Consider the following 18,284-nt stretch of genomic DNA (forward strand, 5'->3'; position numbering starts at 1 on the left):
AAGGTGTGCATCGCTGCTGTTGTATTGTCTGTCTGCACAATGGCTTCGCTGTCTCCCTGCGTCACCTGCTCAGGGCCAACAGGGTGCTTTAGTTTATCACTGCCGCAAGGCTTGCTGGGAAATGCATAGAGGGCCCACACTCCAGCTTCCACTGCTACAACCAATTCATGAATTCCTCCAACATCATACTGTATATTTTTGCCACATCATGTCATGATCAGCTGCATTTCTTCCTTGCTAAGGGGGAACGATGATGTGAGATGTTGAAGACAGGTGTAAACTGGGGGAACGATGATGTGAGATGTTGAAGACAGGTGTAAACTGGGGGAACGATGATGTGAGATGTTGAAGACAGGTGTAAACTGGGGGAACGATGATGTGAGATGTTGAAGACAGGTGTAAACTGGGGGAACGATGATGTGAGATGTTGAAGACAGGTGTAAACTGGGGGAACGATGATGTGAGATGTTGAAGACAGGTGTAAACTGGGGGAACGATGATGTGAGATGTTGAAGACAGGTGTAAACTGGGGAACGATGATGTGAGATGTTGAAGACAGGTGTAAACTGGGGGAACGATGATGTGAGATGTTGAAGACAGGTGTAAACTGGGGGAACGATGATGTGAGATGTTGAAGACAGGTGTAAACTGGGGGAACGATGATGTGAGATGTTGAAGACAGGTGTAAACTGGGGGAACGATGATGTGAGATGTTGAAGACAGGTGTAAACTGGGGGAACGATGATGTGAGATGTTGAAGACAGGTGTAAACTGAGACTGATTCTGCTTTCAGCGGCTTCAGAGGGACTAGATCTCTGGGACTATTGTTCTCTCTCTGGAGTGACTCACCTTGCTGGTTGTTACCGGGTGGGCGTAACATACATGCTAATTAGGAAACACAGGAACCATGACACATAACACTTACGTCTGAGTAGGGAACACTTCTTGACAGGTGCACATTTCTAAAACGATTAGTACAGCTAACCATAATGCTGAACTTTAATTGCAATCGTTTAATGTATTTATTTACATTATTCATTTATACACTTTATAGTATCTAGGAAAACCAGAGTTCAAAAGTTTGGCCTTAATATAGTGTATAAGAGGTCGTACAATACGTTTTGTAGTAATTCCTATGTTGAAAATGTAAAGAATATTTTCTGGTCTGTGTTGTTTAATGAGGAGCAACTATTTAATTTCTTTATTTAACCTTTATTTAACCAGGTAAGCCAGTTGAGAACAAGTTCTCATTTACAACTGTGACCTGGCCAAGATAAAGCAAAGCAGTGCGATAAAAACAACAACACAGAGTTACATATGGGGTAAACAAAACATAAAGTCAATAATACAACAGAAAATATATATACAGTGTGTGCGAATGTTGTAAATTATGGAGGTAAGGCAATAAATAGGCCATAGTGCAAAATAGTTACAATTTCGTATTAACACTGGAATGATAGATGTGCAAGAGATGATATGCAAATAAAGATACTGGGGTGCAAATTAGCAAAATAAATAACAATATGGGGATGAGGTAGTTGGATGGGCTAATTACAGATGGGCTGTGTACAGGTGCAGTGATCGGTAAACTGCGGTAAACTAGACGCTGCACTTGACACATTTTTGAAATTGCTTATTCCAGTTACTAATAAGCAGGCACCCATGACTATACAAGCTGTTAAATACCTGTGGATTGATGAGGAATTGAAAAATGTTATGGTTGAGAGGAATGAGGCAAAAGGAATGGCAAATAAGTCTGGCTGCACAGCCGATTGGCAAATGTACTGTAAATTGAGAAATCATGTGACTAAACTGAACAAAAAGAAGAAGAAACTGTACTATGAAACAAATATAAATGATATAAAGAATGATAGTTAAAAGCTTTGGAGCACCTTAAATGACATTTTAGGCAAAAAGGCAAACTTGGCTCCATCATTCATTGAATCAGATGGCTCATTCATAACAGAACCCACTGATATTGCCAACTATTTTAATGATTTTTTCATTGGGAAGATTAGCAAACTTAGCCATGACATGCCAACAACAAATTCTGAACCTGCACATCCATGCATAACTGACAAAATTATGAAAGACAAGCATTGTAATTTTGAATTCTGGAAAGTGAGTGTGGAAGAGGTGGAAAAAGTATTGTTGTCTATCAACAATGACAAGCCACTTGGGTCTGAAAACTTGGATGGAAAATTACTGAGGATGATAGTGGACGATATTGCCACACCTATTTGCCATCTCTTCAATCTAAGCCTACAGGAAAGTGTGTGCCCTCAGGCCTGGAGGGAAGCAAAAGTCATTCCGCTACCCAAGAATAGCAAAGCACCCTTTACTGGCTCAAACAGCTGACCAATCAGCCTGTTACCAACTTTAATAAACTTTTGGAAAATATTGTGTTTGACCAGATACAATGCTATTTCACAGTAAACAAGTTAACAACAGATTTTCAGCACACTTATAGGGAAGGGCATTCAACATGTACGGCACTTACACAAATGACTTAGCTTAGAGAAATTGATGATAAAAACATTGTGGGAGCTGTTTTGTTAGACTTCAGTGCAGCTTTTGACATTATCGATCATAATCTGCTGCTGGAAAAATGTATGTGTTAAGGCTTTACATCCCCTGCTATATTGTGGATCGAGAGTTACCTGGCTAACAGAACACAAAGGGTGTTCTTTAATGAAAGCCTCTCCAACATTATCCAGGTAGAGTCAGGCATTCCCCAAGGCAGCTGTCTAGGCCCATTACTTTATTCAATCTTTACTAATGACCTGCCACTGGCTCTGAGTAAAGCCTATGTGTCTATGTATGCTGATGACTCAACACTATACATGTCAGCTACCACAGCAAGTGAAATCACTGCAACACTTAACAAAGAGCTGCAGACAGTTTCAGAATGGGTGGCAAGAAATAAGTTAGTCCTAAATAGTTCAAAAACTAAAAGCATTGTATTTGGGACAAATCATTCACTAAACCCTAAACCTCAACTAAATATTGTAATGAATAATGTGGAAGTTGAGCAAGTTGAGGAGAATAAACTGCTTGGGGTAACCCTGGATTATAAACTGTCATAGTTTTGTTGCACCTGGACGACTGTCCAGTCTTGTGGTCAGGTGCCGCAAAGAGGGACTTAGGAAAATTACAATTGGCCCAGAACAGGGCAGCACGGCTGGCCCTTAAATGTACATGGAGGGCGCATGTCAATCTTTCCTGGCTCAAAGTAGATGAGCGATTGACTTCATCACTCCTTGTATTTGTGAGAAGTATTGACATGTCGAATGCACCAAGCTGTCTGTTTAAACGACTGGCACACAGCTCACCCATGCATACCCCACAAGACATGCCACCGGAGGTCTCTTCACAGTCCCCAGAACAGACTATGGGAGGCGCACAGTACTACATAGAGCCATGACTACATGGAACTCTATTCCACATCAAGTAACTCATGCAAGCAGTCAAATCAGATTGAAAAAACAGATAAAAAATACACCTTATGGAACAGCGAGGACTGTGAAGAGACGCAGACACAGACACACACGATAACATATGTACTATACACACGTACACATGGATTTTGTGTAGTAGATATGTGGTAGTGGCCTGAGGGCACACACTTGATATGTTGTGAAATCTGTTGTGAAATGTAATGTAATGTTTTGAAAATTGTACAGTATGTAACTGTCTTAATTTTGCTGGACCCCAAGAAGAGTAGCTGCTGCCTTGGCAACTACTAATGGGGATCCATAATAAATACAAATACACTTTGAACCCACATATTATTTCCCCCCTATTCATTTTAGTACATCCGTCTGGTTCCCTCTTCCTAACAGCAAAGCATGGCACCCTTAAACTGACTGGTTGGTTTTCCATCTCTCTAATAGTAACCTCCATGGAAGATAACAACTCCCTTAGGAACATCCTCTCTCAGCCATAGGGGAAAAAGTTCAAGTTTACTGCAAAACCCCAGAAATGTCACTGCGATCATTTGCTGTCTCATTCTGTCTTCTTCAGCACCTACAAAAGATCGTCCCCAGCCTTGTGTAATGAATGCTGGGCCCTCCCACTGTTTCCCTGGGTATTGTTTCCCTGTGGTTACACACTGTGTATATTGCTCACTAAGCTGCTGATGGATGTCAGATTACCCCTCTGCCTGTGTCTCACTGACAAAGAGACAACGGCCCACACTGCTGCAGCAGCGGAGAACACACACACACACGCACACACACACACAGTCACACCAAATATACACCCACCACCACACATCCGTCTGACAATGGTCCACAGCTTTCACCTGACCTCCACATATCAAACACATATGGCATCAGCCTAATATTGACTTTGATTCTATTTGACCTTTGACATATTCTTCTTTTACCAGTATTTTGTATCATTTCACAGCAGTGAACCTGTACTAAAACATATGTATCTAGAGGTTTTTTCAGAGCATAGTAAAATCAACACAAAAGCACACCATAAAACTTAAGGGCTTCTCTGATGGGTTTTATGGTGTGTGGTAACCTTGTTGATTTTTCATGCACTATAGTGAAAATGTGATAAGGCACATTTTTACTTCCGCCTCCACACACCCACTCAACAGAGATGACAAACTAGCAACATACGGTACAAAATAAAGTGGTCTGTAGTGATCCACTTATCTTGTCAGGGCTGTGTATGGCACAGTGCATCTATTTTACCCATATGATTGGCCATTCAGAGCACTATCTAGGGCATTCACTTGACTGAACAACATAAGAGGCTTATTCCAATACATAGTATACCCTGGCAGGGTATAAAAGGGGGAAAACGAACAAGACAGTGCAGTGTTTTAATGCAGACCCTGTGAATCTACCCCCTCCCCACCCAGAAGGGGGGTGTGAGTAGAGGTTCACTTTGGTAAGGTAAGTGCACTTTTACAAAGACTTACACCGTCACTATAATAAATCTGAGCGGGCTGTCCACCTCCCTCTCTTTCCACGCCATCCGTCCACAACCCTAATCAACCCCTCCCCGGGCCTTGCAGGGACCAGTAACATACCATCTCCCATTCTCCCCCAAGTCTACATAACAATGGCACCAGCAGTTACCCTGGAGACCAGCCTTTCATTGGCCGTGTGATAAAAAAGATGTATTCCCCCTCTCTCTCTTCTTAACACTTTTCCTTTTTCCCTCTTTTCTGTAGCCGATGGATAAGCTGAACTCACGAGTAGAGCTGCCCAAGCCATCGGCGGCTCGCTCCCTCCTTTGCAGTACACAGCCTGGTTGAATACCAATGGAGTTGTGGGGCAACGAGGAGAAATACATTGTGAAGGCAACACCCTGGTGCCCTCGTTCTAGTGGCTGATATGTTCTTCGGTTTGTGACCTCCTGGGTCAGGGCCTCTTGTTAACCTAGCTGAATGTTTATTTTGTATTTTTTACTTCTCCCTTTCCTACTTGTTTTTCACTACATTTTTGCTTATCACATAAAACAAATGGAAGCTCTGCACATTTATCTCTTTACACCTCTAAGATAAGTCTGACTTTGCTGTCCCTTGACAGAATAATGTATAACTGGGTATTCACATTTTTCTGTTGTTGCTGTTGTTGCCTATTTGCACTTTCAGTTTGGAGCGTTCCTGGGTTGGGACAAGCGAGCGAGCGGTGGGGAGGGTTAGCGTTTCACCAGGGAGCTCTCCTTACCTGCAGCCATCAGCAGGGCTGGGAAAGAATGGCTGCATCATGTTACCAACAGCCTCTCATCTAACCAGCCTGCCACATTATAATTATGAACCCTGCACTCCACCTGGACCCTGCACCATGTAATAGCTGCTGTCCAGGGGGTCTCTGTGGAGCTAGGCTGGGGGAGAAGGCTAACTCAGACTGTCAGCTCTCCTTTCCCAAGCAGAGAGCACCATGGATGGAGATGGAGAACCGTGCCATTCCCGTGGAGGGTTGGGTGTCCAGTCCACCATACAGAGGTATAGGATTTCTCACCTGTGTGCTCCAACTTTTTCATGATTACCTCATGAGGCATTTGTGTCGTAAAGACAGTCCCGGTCTTTGACACCATGACACGCTAGCTATACACTGGGCTTCATTTGAAAACGCCACAGTGAAATATTCATATAGTTCCCTGAACGTGTTACCTAGCTAATCCTTGGTAGTAGAGAGAGACGGTGTGGTCCAGAACAGACAGGGTAGTGATATATGGAGGCGTGGGACACTTGTTCCTGTTACACCCCACACTGACCCAGTGAGAGGAGCACAGAGCAGAGCCCTGGGGGGGACAAGTGTCTGACTGAGCACAGACAAAGGCCAGAGAAAGACCCCAATCCACTGCCTGAGCATAGTCACCCCCTGAAAAGAGATGAGCAGGAAAAGGCAAGCGTAAATCACACACACACACACACACACACAGAATACACTAATGGGGTGGAATCAGGAATGTACAGAAAGAAAATAGAGACAGAGAAAGAGAGAGAGAAAGATGGAAAGACAGATAGAAATCTTCAAAAGCACCGCACCCAGATGTACAAAAACTCATATAAACTCATTAAAGTTTGAAGGTTTATTTATTCCAATGAAAAACAGAAAAATAAACACAGTATGAATACAAACATGAATGCATATCTCCATAAGAAAACAAATCTTGAGGTATGATGCCAATAGGGTCAACTTGGATGACAAGTGTTTTGGAAGAGCTAATACACAACTGACAACATATTGTAGTAGTTAATTCACTTTTACAGGAGGAGTTTCCTTCCATCAGAATGTATCCGTACCGTAATACACAATAAACCATGAACTGGGTCTGACTAAGTAAACTGCATTACTACCCTTCAATGTAATGTAAAATAGACCAAGTATCATTGATTGCACTTTCACACTTCATGGTGCATTTACAAAACTAATAAACCAGGAGTAGGTATTCTGCAAGATTAAAACTATTAGTTCATTTAAATATACATGTTAAAGGTCAACTTTGGGAAAAAACACAAAAATAGCGGCTTTAAACTGTATAACTGATCAATGCACCATCATACTAGGTCATTTCATGCTTAAAAACACAATCAAAATGTATGCATAAGATATTTGGCTACAGAAGGGCCATTTCTTACTGATCTCTACAGCTTCTTTCAAAAACAAATCCTGTGAAATGACGTCAACACACTGGAGGAGTTACTGGCTAGCTAAAGTGGCTATCTTAGCTTGGTAGCGGCGTGCATGACCAGAATGACACATCGACGAACCACCAAAGGCACACCCCATTTCTGTTTGAAAATTGAGAAAGGGGTGGAATTTAACAGTGTTTCGTGCCATAAGTTGACCTTTAAGACTCACTCAGGTCTTGAAACAGTGTGATTTGGTTTAGTAAGACCAGAGGAAAGACAAAGTAATTTCCTGGTAAAGGTAGACTTGAAACAAAACAAGAGAGTATCTCATAACTCAACATGTGTTAATGTCATTCCTGCTTGTTTATGTCATAATTTCTGGATCGTTTTCTTCCGTTGACCAATTAGGCCTCCATCAGCTTTCCTTGGTGAAAACCCAGCCTCTAACACTGCCAGTCTTCTGGTCCCAAGTGTTGTTCTTTGCACATCTAACCTGAAGGTCGGGTATTCATTGACAAGCCACCGAAACCTTTGCAAAGGAGAAGCTTGCCTTGAGCTATTCTGCATTGGAATGAACTTGTCTTTACGACATCCAGATCTGTCCTCTACTGCTCTCTGTGATTGGTTAACTCACTGAAATTTGTTGAATTAATTATAATTAAATATAAATGTACACGCTCTGCTGATAATATGACAATCCTAAGCTTCCTAAAAACAACCTGTTTTTAATTGTTCTGCATACATTTAGTTAAAATCCAACTGTAACTGTCTAGTGAAAAGGTCATTATTCAAAGAATGCATTCAGAAAGTAGTCATTATAGAAAACCCCACACATAAAACTCTTTTAAGTCTAAAAACTCTTCTAATTAGTAGTTATTTGGCAAATATATCTTCATTGATCATCATAGTACTCCTTTCACTTCAGTTACAGATATTGTATATTGACATTAAATACACTAGTTTCTGAATTTCATCCAAATGCATCCACAGATCGTTGAAAGTCCCATCATTCAGCTTTTCAGTAGAAAATTCAGTACAGGACCCAAATTCCTGAAGTCTGATGCATACATTCCATGACCTTCTCTGGGATTTTAGTATGCAACGGCGTTGTGATCATTTTAATTCCTAAACAATAATAAGAGATCTTCACAACAAATAGGAGTATTCCCTGTGAGGTGGATTCATCTTCTAAACCTTTATGAAATATTCAGCATGCTAAACCACCTATTCTTAAGCAGCTAAAACGTTGCATCACTGTCAGATACAACAGCTCATCTCATCATTAGCTATTGGCCTTGCATCTCGAAACTGTCCATAACTTTCAAAGAGTACAGCCACTGTAAAGTCTTACTTTGTAATTTCATCTAATACAAAATAAATGTACATTTCTAAAATGTCGATTCCAATGTTCTGTTGCTCGCCTTGTGCATGGAGGACAATTCCTCTATCCATGTCAACCTGCAATCCATTCAATACCACATATATTTTCAGAATGTAAACAAAGACATATTGGTGGTTTTCCTGTCCTCAAACAGGAATATTTTGTTTCTCTTTGTGAGTGAAGTCTTATCGATAATGTCTATTATCCAAGGTCATGGTCCCAACAATAGGTTTGATATAGTTTTTGTCCAGTAATCATTTGGAATGCTGCAGTTCATTGTGGCATTTTTGCTCTGTAGGCATTAATAAAGTCCTCCATTATTGGACCAATGTCAATAAACATCATCTAGAAATCTTAAAAACGTGTGGACCATTGATGCTGAAGGTTCATTATTGTGTAAAAAGGTCAATTTAGTTCATGTGGTGCCTCTCTTTTTAAACAATAATCTAGTAGTCATCATCACAGTATAGTCAAAGAGTCTTGGAGGCCAAAGAATTGGAGAACATGTCTTTAGAGAAGACACTCTATCTTACTGCTGAGGTCCCCTCCGAGGGAGTCTCCCAGGTCAAAGAGCTGCTCCAGGTTGACTGTGGAGCTGCACAGGAAGTTGGTAGATCCCTGCTCCTCTTCCTCTGGCCAGGGGCTCTGCAGGAACGCTGTGGCCAGGAACGTCTCCTCAAAGTCTGCTCCGCTGCTCCTCTGGGTCTCCGCCATCACGTGGCTGCTCTCTGCTGTCCCCGCGGGGGCCTCCAGGGGGCAGATGTGGGTCCCCCGCACCATCAGGTCCTCCTCCTGAGGGATGGGGCTCAGTGGACCCCCTACGTCCAGACTCAGCTCCCCGCTCAGCGCAGAATCCAAGAGGGCGTCCCAGTCAAAGTTCCCCTTCAGGGAGCCCAGTTCCCTATGCTCCTCCACAGACAGCAAAGGAGAGCTGGAGCGCCGGGGGACTTTGACCATGGCAGTCCTGGAGCCCAGCTGGTGTTTCCTCTTGTGTCCAGGGCCTCCCTTTCCCATGGGCCAGGCCCCCAGCATGGTGCCTTCGGCCAGACAGGGGTCCCAGTTCTGGTCAGCCCCAGTGGCCTCTTCAAACTCTCTGAGGAGCTGTTGTGCCTCTGGATTGACACATAGCCCACTCTGGCTGCCTGTGGGGTTACAGAGGCCCCTGGGCAGGGGCTGGGGGTTGGCCCTAAGCCTGTTCTGCAGGGCAGGGTTGATCTGGACAGGGGGCATCCGCCTCTTCTTATAGGCCCCGTTGAGGAGGCGCTCTGCGTACTGGGGATCGATCTTCCAGAAGCCCCCCTTCCCTGGCTCGTCCTTCTGCCGCGGAACCTTGATGAAACATTTGTTCAGAGACAGGTTGTGCCGGATGGAGTTCTGAAATAGCGCATGAGGGGGACAGGGTTGATATGGCATTACACATTCAGCCCTGCTCCATCAAATAGAAGCTTGTGAATTGTCTTTTAAATGTATTGCAATTTTCACTGCCTTGAAGCAGGAAGTGCAGATGTGTGAAAACCATGAATGCATTGTGTACCCTTGCATTCAGCCTTACCAGGGGCTCAACACTGCCCCCCCCGCTAGTCTAAATAGAGGAGTGACCTGCTGACCTTTGTTAAATATTATCTGCCCCATGCACTGGCTTACAATAACAGAATGCTCAGGAAATGAGTATAACTTCTGGAACTGGGGAGTACGGCTAACGACTAAATTAATCATTTATCCAGCAAATTAAACTTTTTCCAGAAAATTCCTTCCCTTTGATGGGGAATCTGCACTTTTGATGCTATGCTGCCCCTCCCCATACTCCCCCATTGCCTCTCATTGCTCAAGCAGAAAACCTGGGAGCTATTTCTGAAAAAGAATGTAATGGGTTTAAAAACACACACACTAAAATGTGTGTTGTGGGGGGATGAAGTCTTCTAAAGCAAGATGCCTGCTAGCAAGGCAGTATTTGCTACAATCTTTGTACGTTACGGGAGTATTTGCTGCCATCTTTGTACCATGAGAGCTCTTAATTCCCATAAACCATAGCTACTAATGCTTCTTCAGAGTGTGGCAGATGGCCCTGACCTCTCAATATATATAGACCTTGGGAAAATAAGTGCTCTTACTCGTTCCTGTTAAAGAAAAACTCTGTGCCCAGCTGCAGCTTGGCCCCACTCCAAAACACACAGAGCCCTCTATCTGGCTGCTCGAGACATAGTCAGGTATACAAACGTGACTGAGAGCCTCTCACAGGGCCTAGTCTGAAGCATCCTATTAGAGCAATTTTCACATGTGTGTGGTGTGTGTTAGCAACATTTACCTGCCAGGTGGGGTCAGCATGGCGGAAGTAGCAGAAGTTGTCAGTGATCCACTTGTAGATGCAGGAGAGGGTGATCTTGGTCTTCTTGCTGGCCTGCATGGCCATACAGATGAGTGTGGCGTAGGAGTAAGGTGGTTTGATATGAGGGTTTGTCTTGTAGTCCACCTCATCGGGGCAGTGGCCATGGGCCACCAGGCCAGGGAGGGCTGACAGGGACTGCACCCTACAATAGGCTGCTGCTGTGGGCTTGCCTGGGGTGAGGGGCATCCCTATGGATGCAGGGTCACCAGCCAGAGGGGAAGCGGGGGCCTCGGAGCCCAGCTGCTGATGGCCAAAGAAGTGAGGCTGGTGGTGGGTGGAGAGGGGAGCCTGTTGGGTCCCATTGGCATTGAGGATAGAGAACTCCTGCAGCCACTGCAGGCTGGTCAGGCTGTCATCCAGGTTGACAGAGCCCCCAGTGCTGCTGCAGCCCGCTGAGGCTGAGCTGTCTTCCAGGTCCAGCTCCTCAGAATGAGCAGCGGCAGTCACCACTTCCTCCTCCAGCCCCACCGAGCCCTCGGGCCAGGGGTCTGCACAGCTTAGAGACAGCATGGTCCTCCCTCCACTCAGATGCCTCACTCTTCCCCCTACACCACCAGACAACAGCCTGACAAGGAGAAATATACACCCGACTTGAACAAAGCTGAAAAGGACAATGATAGCCCTATTTGAAAACAGAGCCCTTTGAGGCATGTCAGGGTGTAAATTGAAATAGTTTCTCTCTGTGGTAAAGGCACGTTCTATTCAGTGACTTGTAGGGAAACAAATTGTAGGAACAATAGCTGCATGTAGTTGAGATCTTTCAAATGTTGATATTTGATTAGAAACTGTTTAACAAAAGGAGTGCATTGAATGTAATCCCAAAATAACGACTGTCATTAATGAAATTATGTGCGAAAGACCTGCAATGTTTATTCTCACTCATTCCGATGTTGACTGTCTGGAGGTCATAGAACTTTTGTGAAAAGTGATAGGAGCGCAGTCTAGCCTACCTAGCTACTCATAATAGCCTATAGCCATACAACGGGACTCTTCACAAAAAGTCTGAGACTAAGTCCTGTTATAAACTCATATATGTCGAGTGAATTTATGATAAACTAATCAAAACGTGATCAAATAGAGTAGGCTATTGACACTAGACAAATTAACGAATTGTGCCAAATCAGATAACATTTGAGTTGAGCTTAAAATGCAGATTATTTAAGTGTTTCAATTATTATTTTTTAAATATGAAGATGCTTATAGCTAGCTAGTAATTTAACTTTAAAACAAAACCTTACAATAGTTACAATGAACAACTTGTTATTTTTATAACAAGATAGCAATAACAATTTGCTACAATTTAATGATAGCCTACTTCATTCTAATATGTTTTAAGTTTCAAGTGTAACCACCTGTTAAAAACTTTTTTTATATATATATGTACAAAAACATGACAAACTTACCTTGATCTGATATAATGCTGAGAAAATACCTTGCAATCCAATTTGCCAACTGAAAAATTATTAATCACACTTTAGCCTTGAGGGTTTGCACCTGTTGAAAATGTATGAAAAATTCCTCAAGATGTCTTTGGCGCTCTGATGCGCGCTTGTTCAATTCAACGTCTCAAAAGTAGGTCTTTATAATGGTGGCAGCGGCTAAAGGATCTCTCCGGGGGCAGTTTAATACCTGGTGCAGGAGGTTTGTCCGGCAACCATAGAAACGGTACACCCCTTGTAAACAGCTTCCCGTTCTTCTATTGGCTTGGTTGTTGCTATAGTGCTTCATTTTTAATCACTCTCACTCAGGTTTGTTCGTCACGCAAGTAAATCCAGTCTAGTGTCCCAAAAGGGAGTTGGAAGGACTGATAGTATTATTTATTTTACAAATCAGCTTGATCTTTATCCCATCAGATGAGTTGAAATGGAAAATGGAAATTGACTAAATGTGTTGAATCGAACTGTTTTGACATGCAGCATAAATAGACAATTGCATTTATTATCTAAAAGTTCAAGCAGATCGAGTTGGTATAATAATACAATATATTTATATTCATTTGAGTAGGGTATCTAACCCAATACCTTGCAGACAATGGGGCTTTGCGACAACTTTTGGAAGTGACCTCTGGAAATAAAAAATCATTTTTTTTGTCCAAAACAATTGTACATGAATTGTTCATCCTAAACTTTGCAGAGAATGGCAATGAGTAGCAGAGAGTAAAATCTGAGTGGCATTGGCATTGAAGAGAATACATTTTGGAGTGTTTGACCCAGTTCTGAGTGGCAGTTGTCAAAAAAAATATATAAACAAAAAAGCAGACATCCAGCTCTGGAGTGGGGACAGAACTCAAGAGATGAGGAAGCCTTTTTATTGCTTTAGAGTTGCTTTTGTCAAGAGTCTCAGGAAACCACTCAGCCACACTAATAGAGCGTCCATGGGGCCAAACCTTTTTGTTTATCTTTTTTTCCTTTTCTGTCTTATTAACAAAAGTACATTCCTTCACAGACACCCTCCTGGATGTCCAAAGGGTACATCCAAGTTCCAAGACCCTATTGTTGTGGCGCTGATTCCTTCAATCATAACCAGTTACTATTGTATAATCCTCCATCATCATAACTTGTTGCCAGCATATGGTAAAAATTACAACAGAAATTAATCAATCACAGATTAGACATTTTACCATACATGTAGCCTACACCAAGGGTAAAGCTCTCTCGTGTACCTAGCACTCTCTACCAAGTTTGGCGAGGGCAGACAAGGAAAAAACAACAGACCAATCAGCGAGATCACTCCAGTCTGACAAAGAGAGAGAGAGTGAGAATGAGAGAGTGTGAGAGAGAGAGAGTGAGAGAGTAATGGAGGATAGGAACAGGGCCAGTTCCCTGAGTACTTTCCCCTTAGTACCAGTCGGCCCTTTTTGCCGCTCAACCGCGAAATCCACAGCCCATTGTTGGGCACTGTAGGGCTGGTGTTCTGACCAGACCTGATTGTTCATGTCAGACTTTGAACCAGCCCCCGGCCCTCCTCCTCTGCCCACCTTGAGGAGAATTCAGAGGTCAGACAGAGAGCAGCCAAGCACAGTAATGCTGACAGGGAGATGAGATCTGAGGTCTGTCTGGGAAATAGGAAAGGGACAGAGATTAGACACCAATGGACTTGGCAGAGTTACAGCTGGACACAGCTGGGGAATACCCAACAAACATCAGCACAACTTCAGTCTTTATTGCTATCATCAATCATCAACTCAAACAAGATAAACTGTAACAAAAAGTGAATTATTGGGAAACTAAACCTGATGCATATGAGTTTAGTAAACAGCACCTAAGGACATAGACACACAAATAAATATGCATAGGCCACACATTTTTTAAATGTATACAGGTTTTAGACTTCATGATATCGGTGTTTTACATTTTCATTACTCAAACATGATCAACATCTGGGATATTGAATGTTTAATCCCCCTGTATAAGAATGACTTGCATCACATCACAAAATAAACTTCTCTCCTCAAACTTTACTCAGGCAAACGTGTTAGGGTTTGTGACAATGAGTTTCAATTGACAGGAGAGGGCGCTAGATCATAGAAAATGACAGTGTAGCTCTGTTCTCCAAGGAGAACAACAGCCCAATAGAGATGTCTAGAATGTAACATTTTTGAACAAATATAAAATATCATATTTATTAAATAGTTTGATGTACTTTCTTTAAATACTCAAAATATTTATTTGTGTAGTGTAATAATTTGTGTTCTGAAAGAAAAGTATTCTAAACAAAAACAAACAAACAAAAAAAAAAAATATATATATATATATACATAAAATACAGTGCCTTCGGAAAGTATTCAGACCCCTTGACTTTTTCCACATTTTATTATGTTACAGTCTTATTCTAAAATGGATTAAATACATAAAAATCCTCAGCAATCTACACACAATACCCCATAATGACAAAACGAAAACAGGTCTTTAGAAATGTTTGCTAATGTATTAAACATAAACAACAGAAATTCCTTATTTACATAAGTATTCAGACCCTTTGCTATGAGACAAGAAATTGAGCTCAGGTGCATCCTGTTTCCATTGATCATCCTTGAGATGTTTCAACAACTTGATTGGAGTCCACCTTTGGTAAATTCAATTGATTGGACATGATTTGGAAAGGCACACACCTGTCTATATAAGGTCCCACAGTTGACAGTGCATGTCAGAGCAGAAACCAAGCCATAAGGTCGAAGGAATTGACCGTAGAGCTCCGAGACAGGATTGTGTCGAGGCACAGAACTGGGGAAGGGTACCAAAAAATGTCTGCAGCATTGAAGGTCCCCAAGAACACAGTGGCCTCCATCATTCTTAAATGGAAGAAGTTTGGAACCTCCAAGACTCTTCCTAGAGCTGGCCGCCCGGCCAAACTGAGCAATCGGGGGAGAAGGGCCTTGGTCAGGGAGGTGACCAAGAACCCGATGGTCACTCTGACAAAGCTCTAGAGTTCCTCTGTGGAGATGGGAGAACCTTCCAGAAGGACAACCATCTCTGCAGCACTCCACTAATCAGGCCTTTATGGTAGTGGCCAGATGGAAGCCACTCCTCAGTAAAAGGCAGCCCGCTTGGAGTTTGCCAAAATGCACCTAAAGACTCTCAGACCATGAGAAACAAGATTCTCTGGTCTGATGATACCAAGATTGAACTCTTTGGCCTGAATGCCAAGCATCACGTCTGGAAGAAACCTGGCACCATCCCTATGGTGAAGCATGGTGGTGGCAGCATCATGCTGTGGGGATGTTTTTCAGCGGCAGGGACTAGGAGACTAGTCAGGATCAAAGATGAACGGAGCAAAGTACAGAGAGATCCTTGATGAAAACCTGCTCCAGAGTGCACAGGACCTCAGACTGGGGCGAAGGTTCACCTTCCAACAGGACAATGACCCAAAGTACACAGCCAAGACAACGCAGGAGTGGCTTCGGGACAAGTCTCTGAATGTCCTTGAGTGGCCCAGCCAGAGCCCAGACTTGAACCCGATCTAGCATCTCTGGAGAGACCTGAAAATAGCTGTGCAGCAACGCTCCTCATCCAACCTGACGGAGCTTGAGAGGATCATCAGAGAAGAATGGCAGAAACTCCCCAAATACAGGTGTGCCAAGCTTGTAGCGTCATACCCAAGAAGACTCAGTGCTGTAATCGCTGCCAAAGGTGCTTCAACAAAGTACTGAGTAAAGGGTCTGAATACTTATGTAAATGTGATATATTTTCATTTTTTATAAATTAGATTGATGAGGGGAAAAAACGATTTAATCAATTTTAGAATAAGGCTGTAACATAACAAAATGTGGAAAAAGTCAAGGGGTCTGAATACTTTCCGAACACACTGTATATATATATATTCATCAAAGCCCCTGCCTGTTATACACAGAGTTTATTCAGTGTTTCCAGTGGGCCCCAAAGCTATAGTGAAGGGGCTTTTCCAGGAAACCATAGCTGTGTGCTACTTACACACTGAACCAGCATTCACAGCTCTGACAGAGACATAAAAGGAAGATGGTGACTGACTCGTGAGTCACAGACTCAGGGTGGTGGGGGGGAACCAAGATGGAGTTCATCATGTGGGCAAGAAAACAAGCAAGACATCCTGAGTATCTCTGTAAACAAAGTCCACTCTGTCAAGATCATGTTAATCATTGACCAATGAACATATGGCTCCACCCCCTTTACTCTGTATTTTGGGAGAGCCTAGGGTCCTGGTATCTGAAGGCAGATGGTGATCTGCATGAGACAATAACAGGTTAGGTTATGTCTCCCTGCAGCGTGAGTAATACAGTCATACAGAATACATCACCCATTAAAGCAAGGGCATTTGTCCAGATAAGCTTTAAGGGGACAAAATAACACAGTATAAGAACAGATAAGGTTGCCATTCAGTAGTAGCCTACTTTTCAGTAGTTTGAACTGACTAACCTCTCACATGAGCTTCAGATTCTTTGGTCTGACCCTTTAAAGCAAAGGGTCAAGTATTGAGCTATTTTGTGTGGATAAATGTTATTTCCTGTCCATTTAGAGAGGAAATGTGTTGTTTATGGTTCAAATTATTATCCCAAAAAATATAAAACATGGGTAACCTTGTGGGCTTGATGGTCACAGTGTGACATTGTTTCAATGAAAAGGAAACAACAGAGTGACTTTCACTTTCTGGTTGTGTAATGTCAAAATGGCAGCATTGTCCTTATTTTTTTTTATTTATTTTTTTTTCCTTATGTCCTTATCTTCTGTATGTTTGTTTCAAGTTTTAACAAAAAAAGTCCCATGACCTTCTAGTGTAATGATTTATTTGCTGAAGTAAATTGCCTATTAAAATAACCCCCTCTCAGTGTGGTGCAGAATTAACAGAATAAGTCATTTGTTGAAATTCATCATGATAAACACCCAAAAGATGCTCATAACTGATCAACAAAAATCTAATAAATTATTTCCTTGAATAGTTCAATAATGCTGAAACTAAATCATAGACCATTCTGGAACATGAGGTCACTATTCCCAGAGCTATCTATCCATGTGAAAGAAAACACGTTTCCGTGTTTTTATTTGGAATGAAAACATCTTCAAGAATTAGTAGAGTGAATCTACTCATCAGTCTCAAAATAAACGGGACAAAATGCATGTCATTTGTGAGCCTATTCAAAATACACAGACAACCGATTAAAGCAAACTATGGAGTACTATGTTACTATGCAGGAAAAAAAGACAGAAAGAATAGAGGAAAGTTGGGATTTGAGATCCACTGGGAACCTATGGGGACCACTATTTATAGCCGATTTCAGATGATAGATTTTGAACACTATAAATTAACATATTGTCATAATTGACTGTTTGAATAGTTGTGTGTGTAGTCTTCAATCCATTATTAATAGACACCATCACATTCACATTATCCAGGTAACACCCACCTACAATACATAATAGATAGCCTTCTCTGTCACGCTTTCACCTATAATATACTGTATACCTACACCTCAGCTGAATTATTCAGTCTTGCAGCGAGGGAGCTTGACATCCCACTGCCTAGTGCATAGTACTAAGAGATATAACACACAGAACGTGTTTGGGCACCAACGCAGTCAGAGATTAATACAATTTTCTTCTGTATATGCTGTCTCATAAAAGCCATCTTTTGTTTAGTATCGGCTATTCAGAGATTCACCGGCAGCACAGCACATTTATTATTATCGATTTATTTTCTGTTTGGAAAAAGAAAGTATTAATAGTAGGCTATGCTCACCGTCCATAAGCTATTATATTATCGACTACTGTTATTGTGATCAAATGTACAGAATTTGAAACATGCCTATATTGTAACCAGTACAACATGTCTCTGACTGTTTGGTCTGGCACAAAGACAATCATCATAACGTTGCTGTAAATATTTACAATAGAAATACCAATCCTGGACCTTTTCAATACGTTATCCCTAAATTGACCAATTAT

General features: G+C 42.1%; 1 protein-coding gene across 1 annotated transcript; it reads right to left on the minus strand.

The window, feature by feature from the left end:
- Positions 1 to 6,543: 6,543 nt before the first annotated feature.
- On the minus strand, positions 6,544 to 12,466 carry LOC121585163 (forkhead box protein J1-A). Its single transcript, XM_041901549.2, has 3 exons — positions 12,273 to 12,466; positions 10,789 to 11,434; positions 6,544 to 9,857 (listed from the first exon to the last, which is right to left on the minus strand). The coding sequence occupies exons 2-3, from the start codon at positions 11,377 to 11,379 to the stop codon at positions 8,994 to 8,996; spliced, it is 1,455 nt and encodes a 484-aa protein (XP_041757483.1). The 5' UTR covers positions 11,380 to 11,434; positions 12,273 to 12,466; the 3' UTR covers positions 6,544 to 8,993.
- Positions 12,467 to 18,284: the final 5,818 nt, after the last annotated feature.

Source organism: Coregonus clupeaformis, unplaced genomic scaffold, assembly GCF_020615455.1.
Source record: "Coregonus clupeaformis isolate EN_2021a unplaced genomic scaffold, ASM2061545v1 scaf1138, whole genome shotgun sequence".
Lineage (NCBI taxonomy): Eukaryota > Metazoa > Chordata > Actinopteri > Salmoniformes > Salmonidae > Coregonus > Coregonus clupeaformis.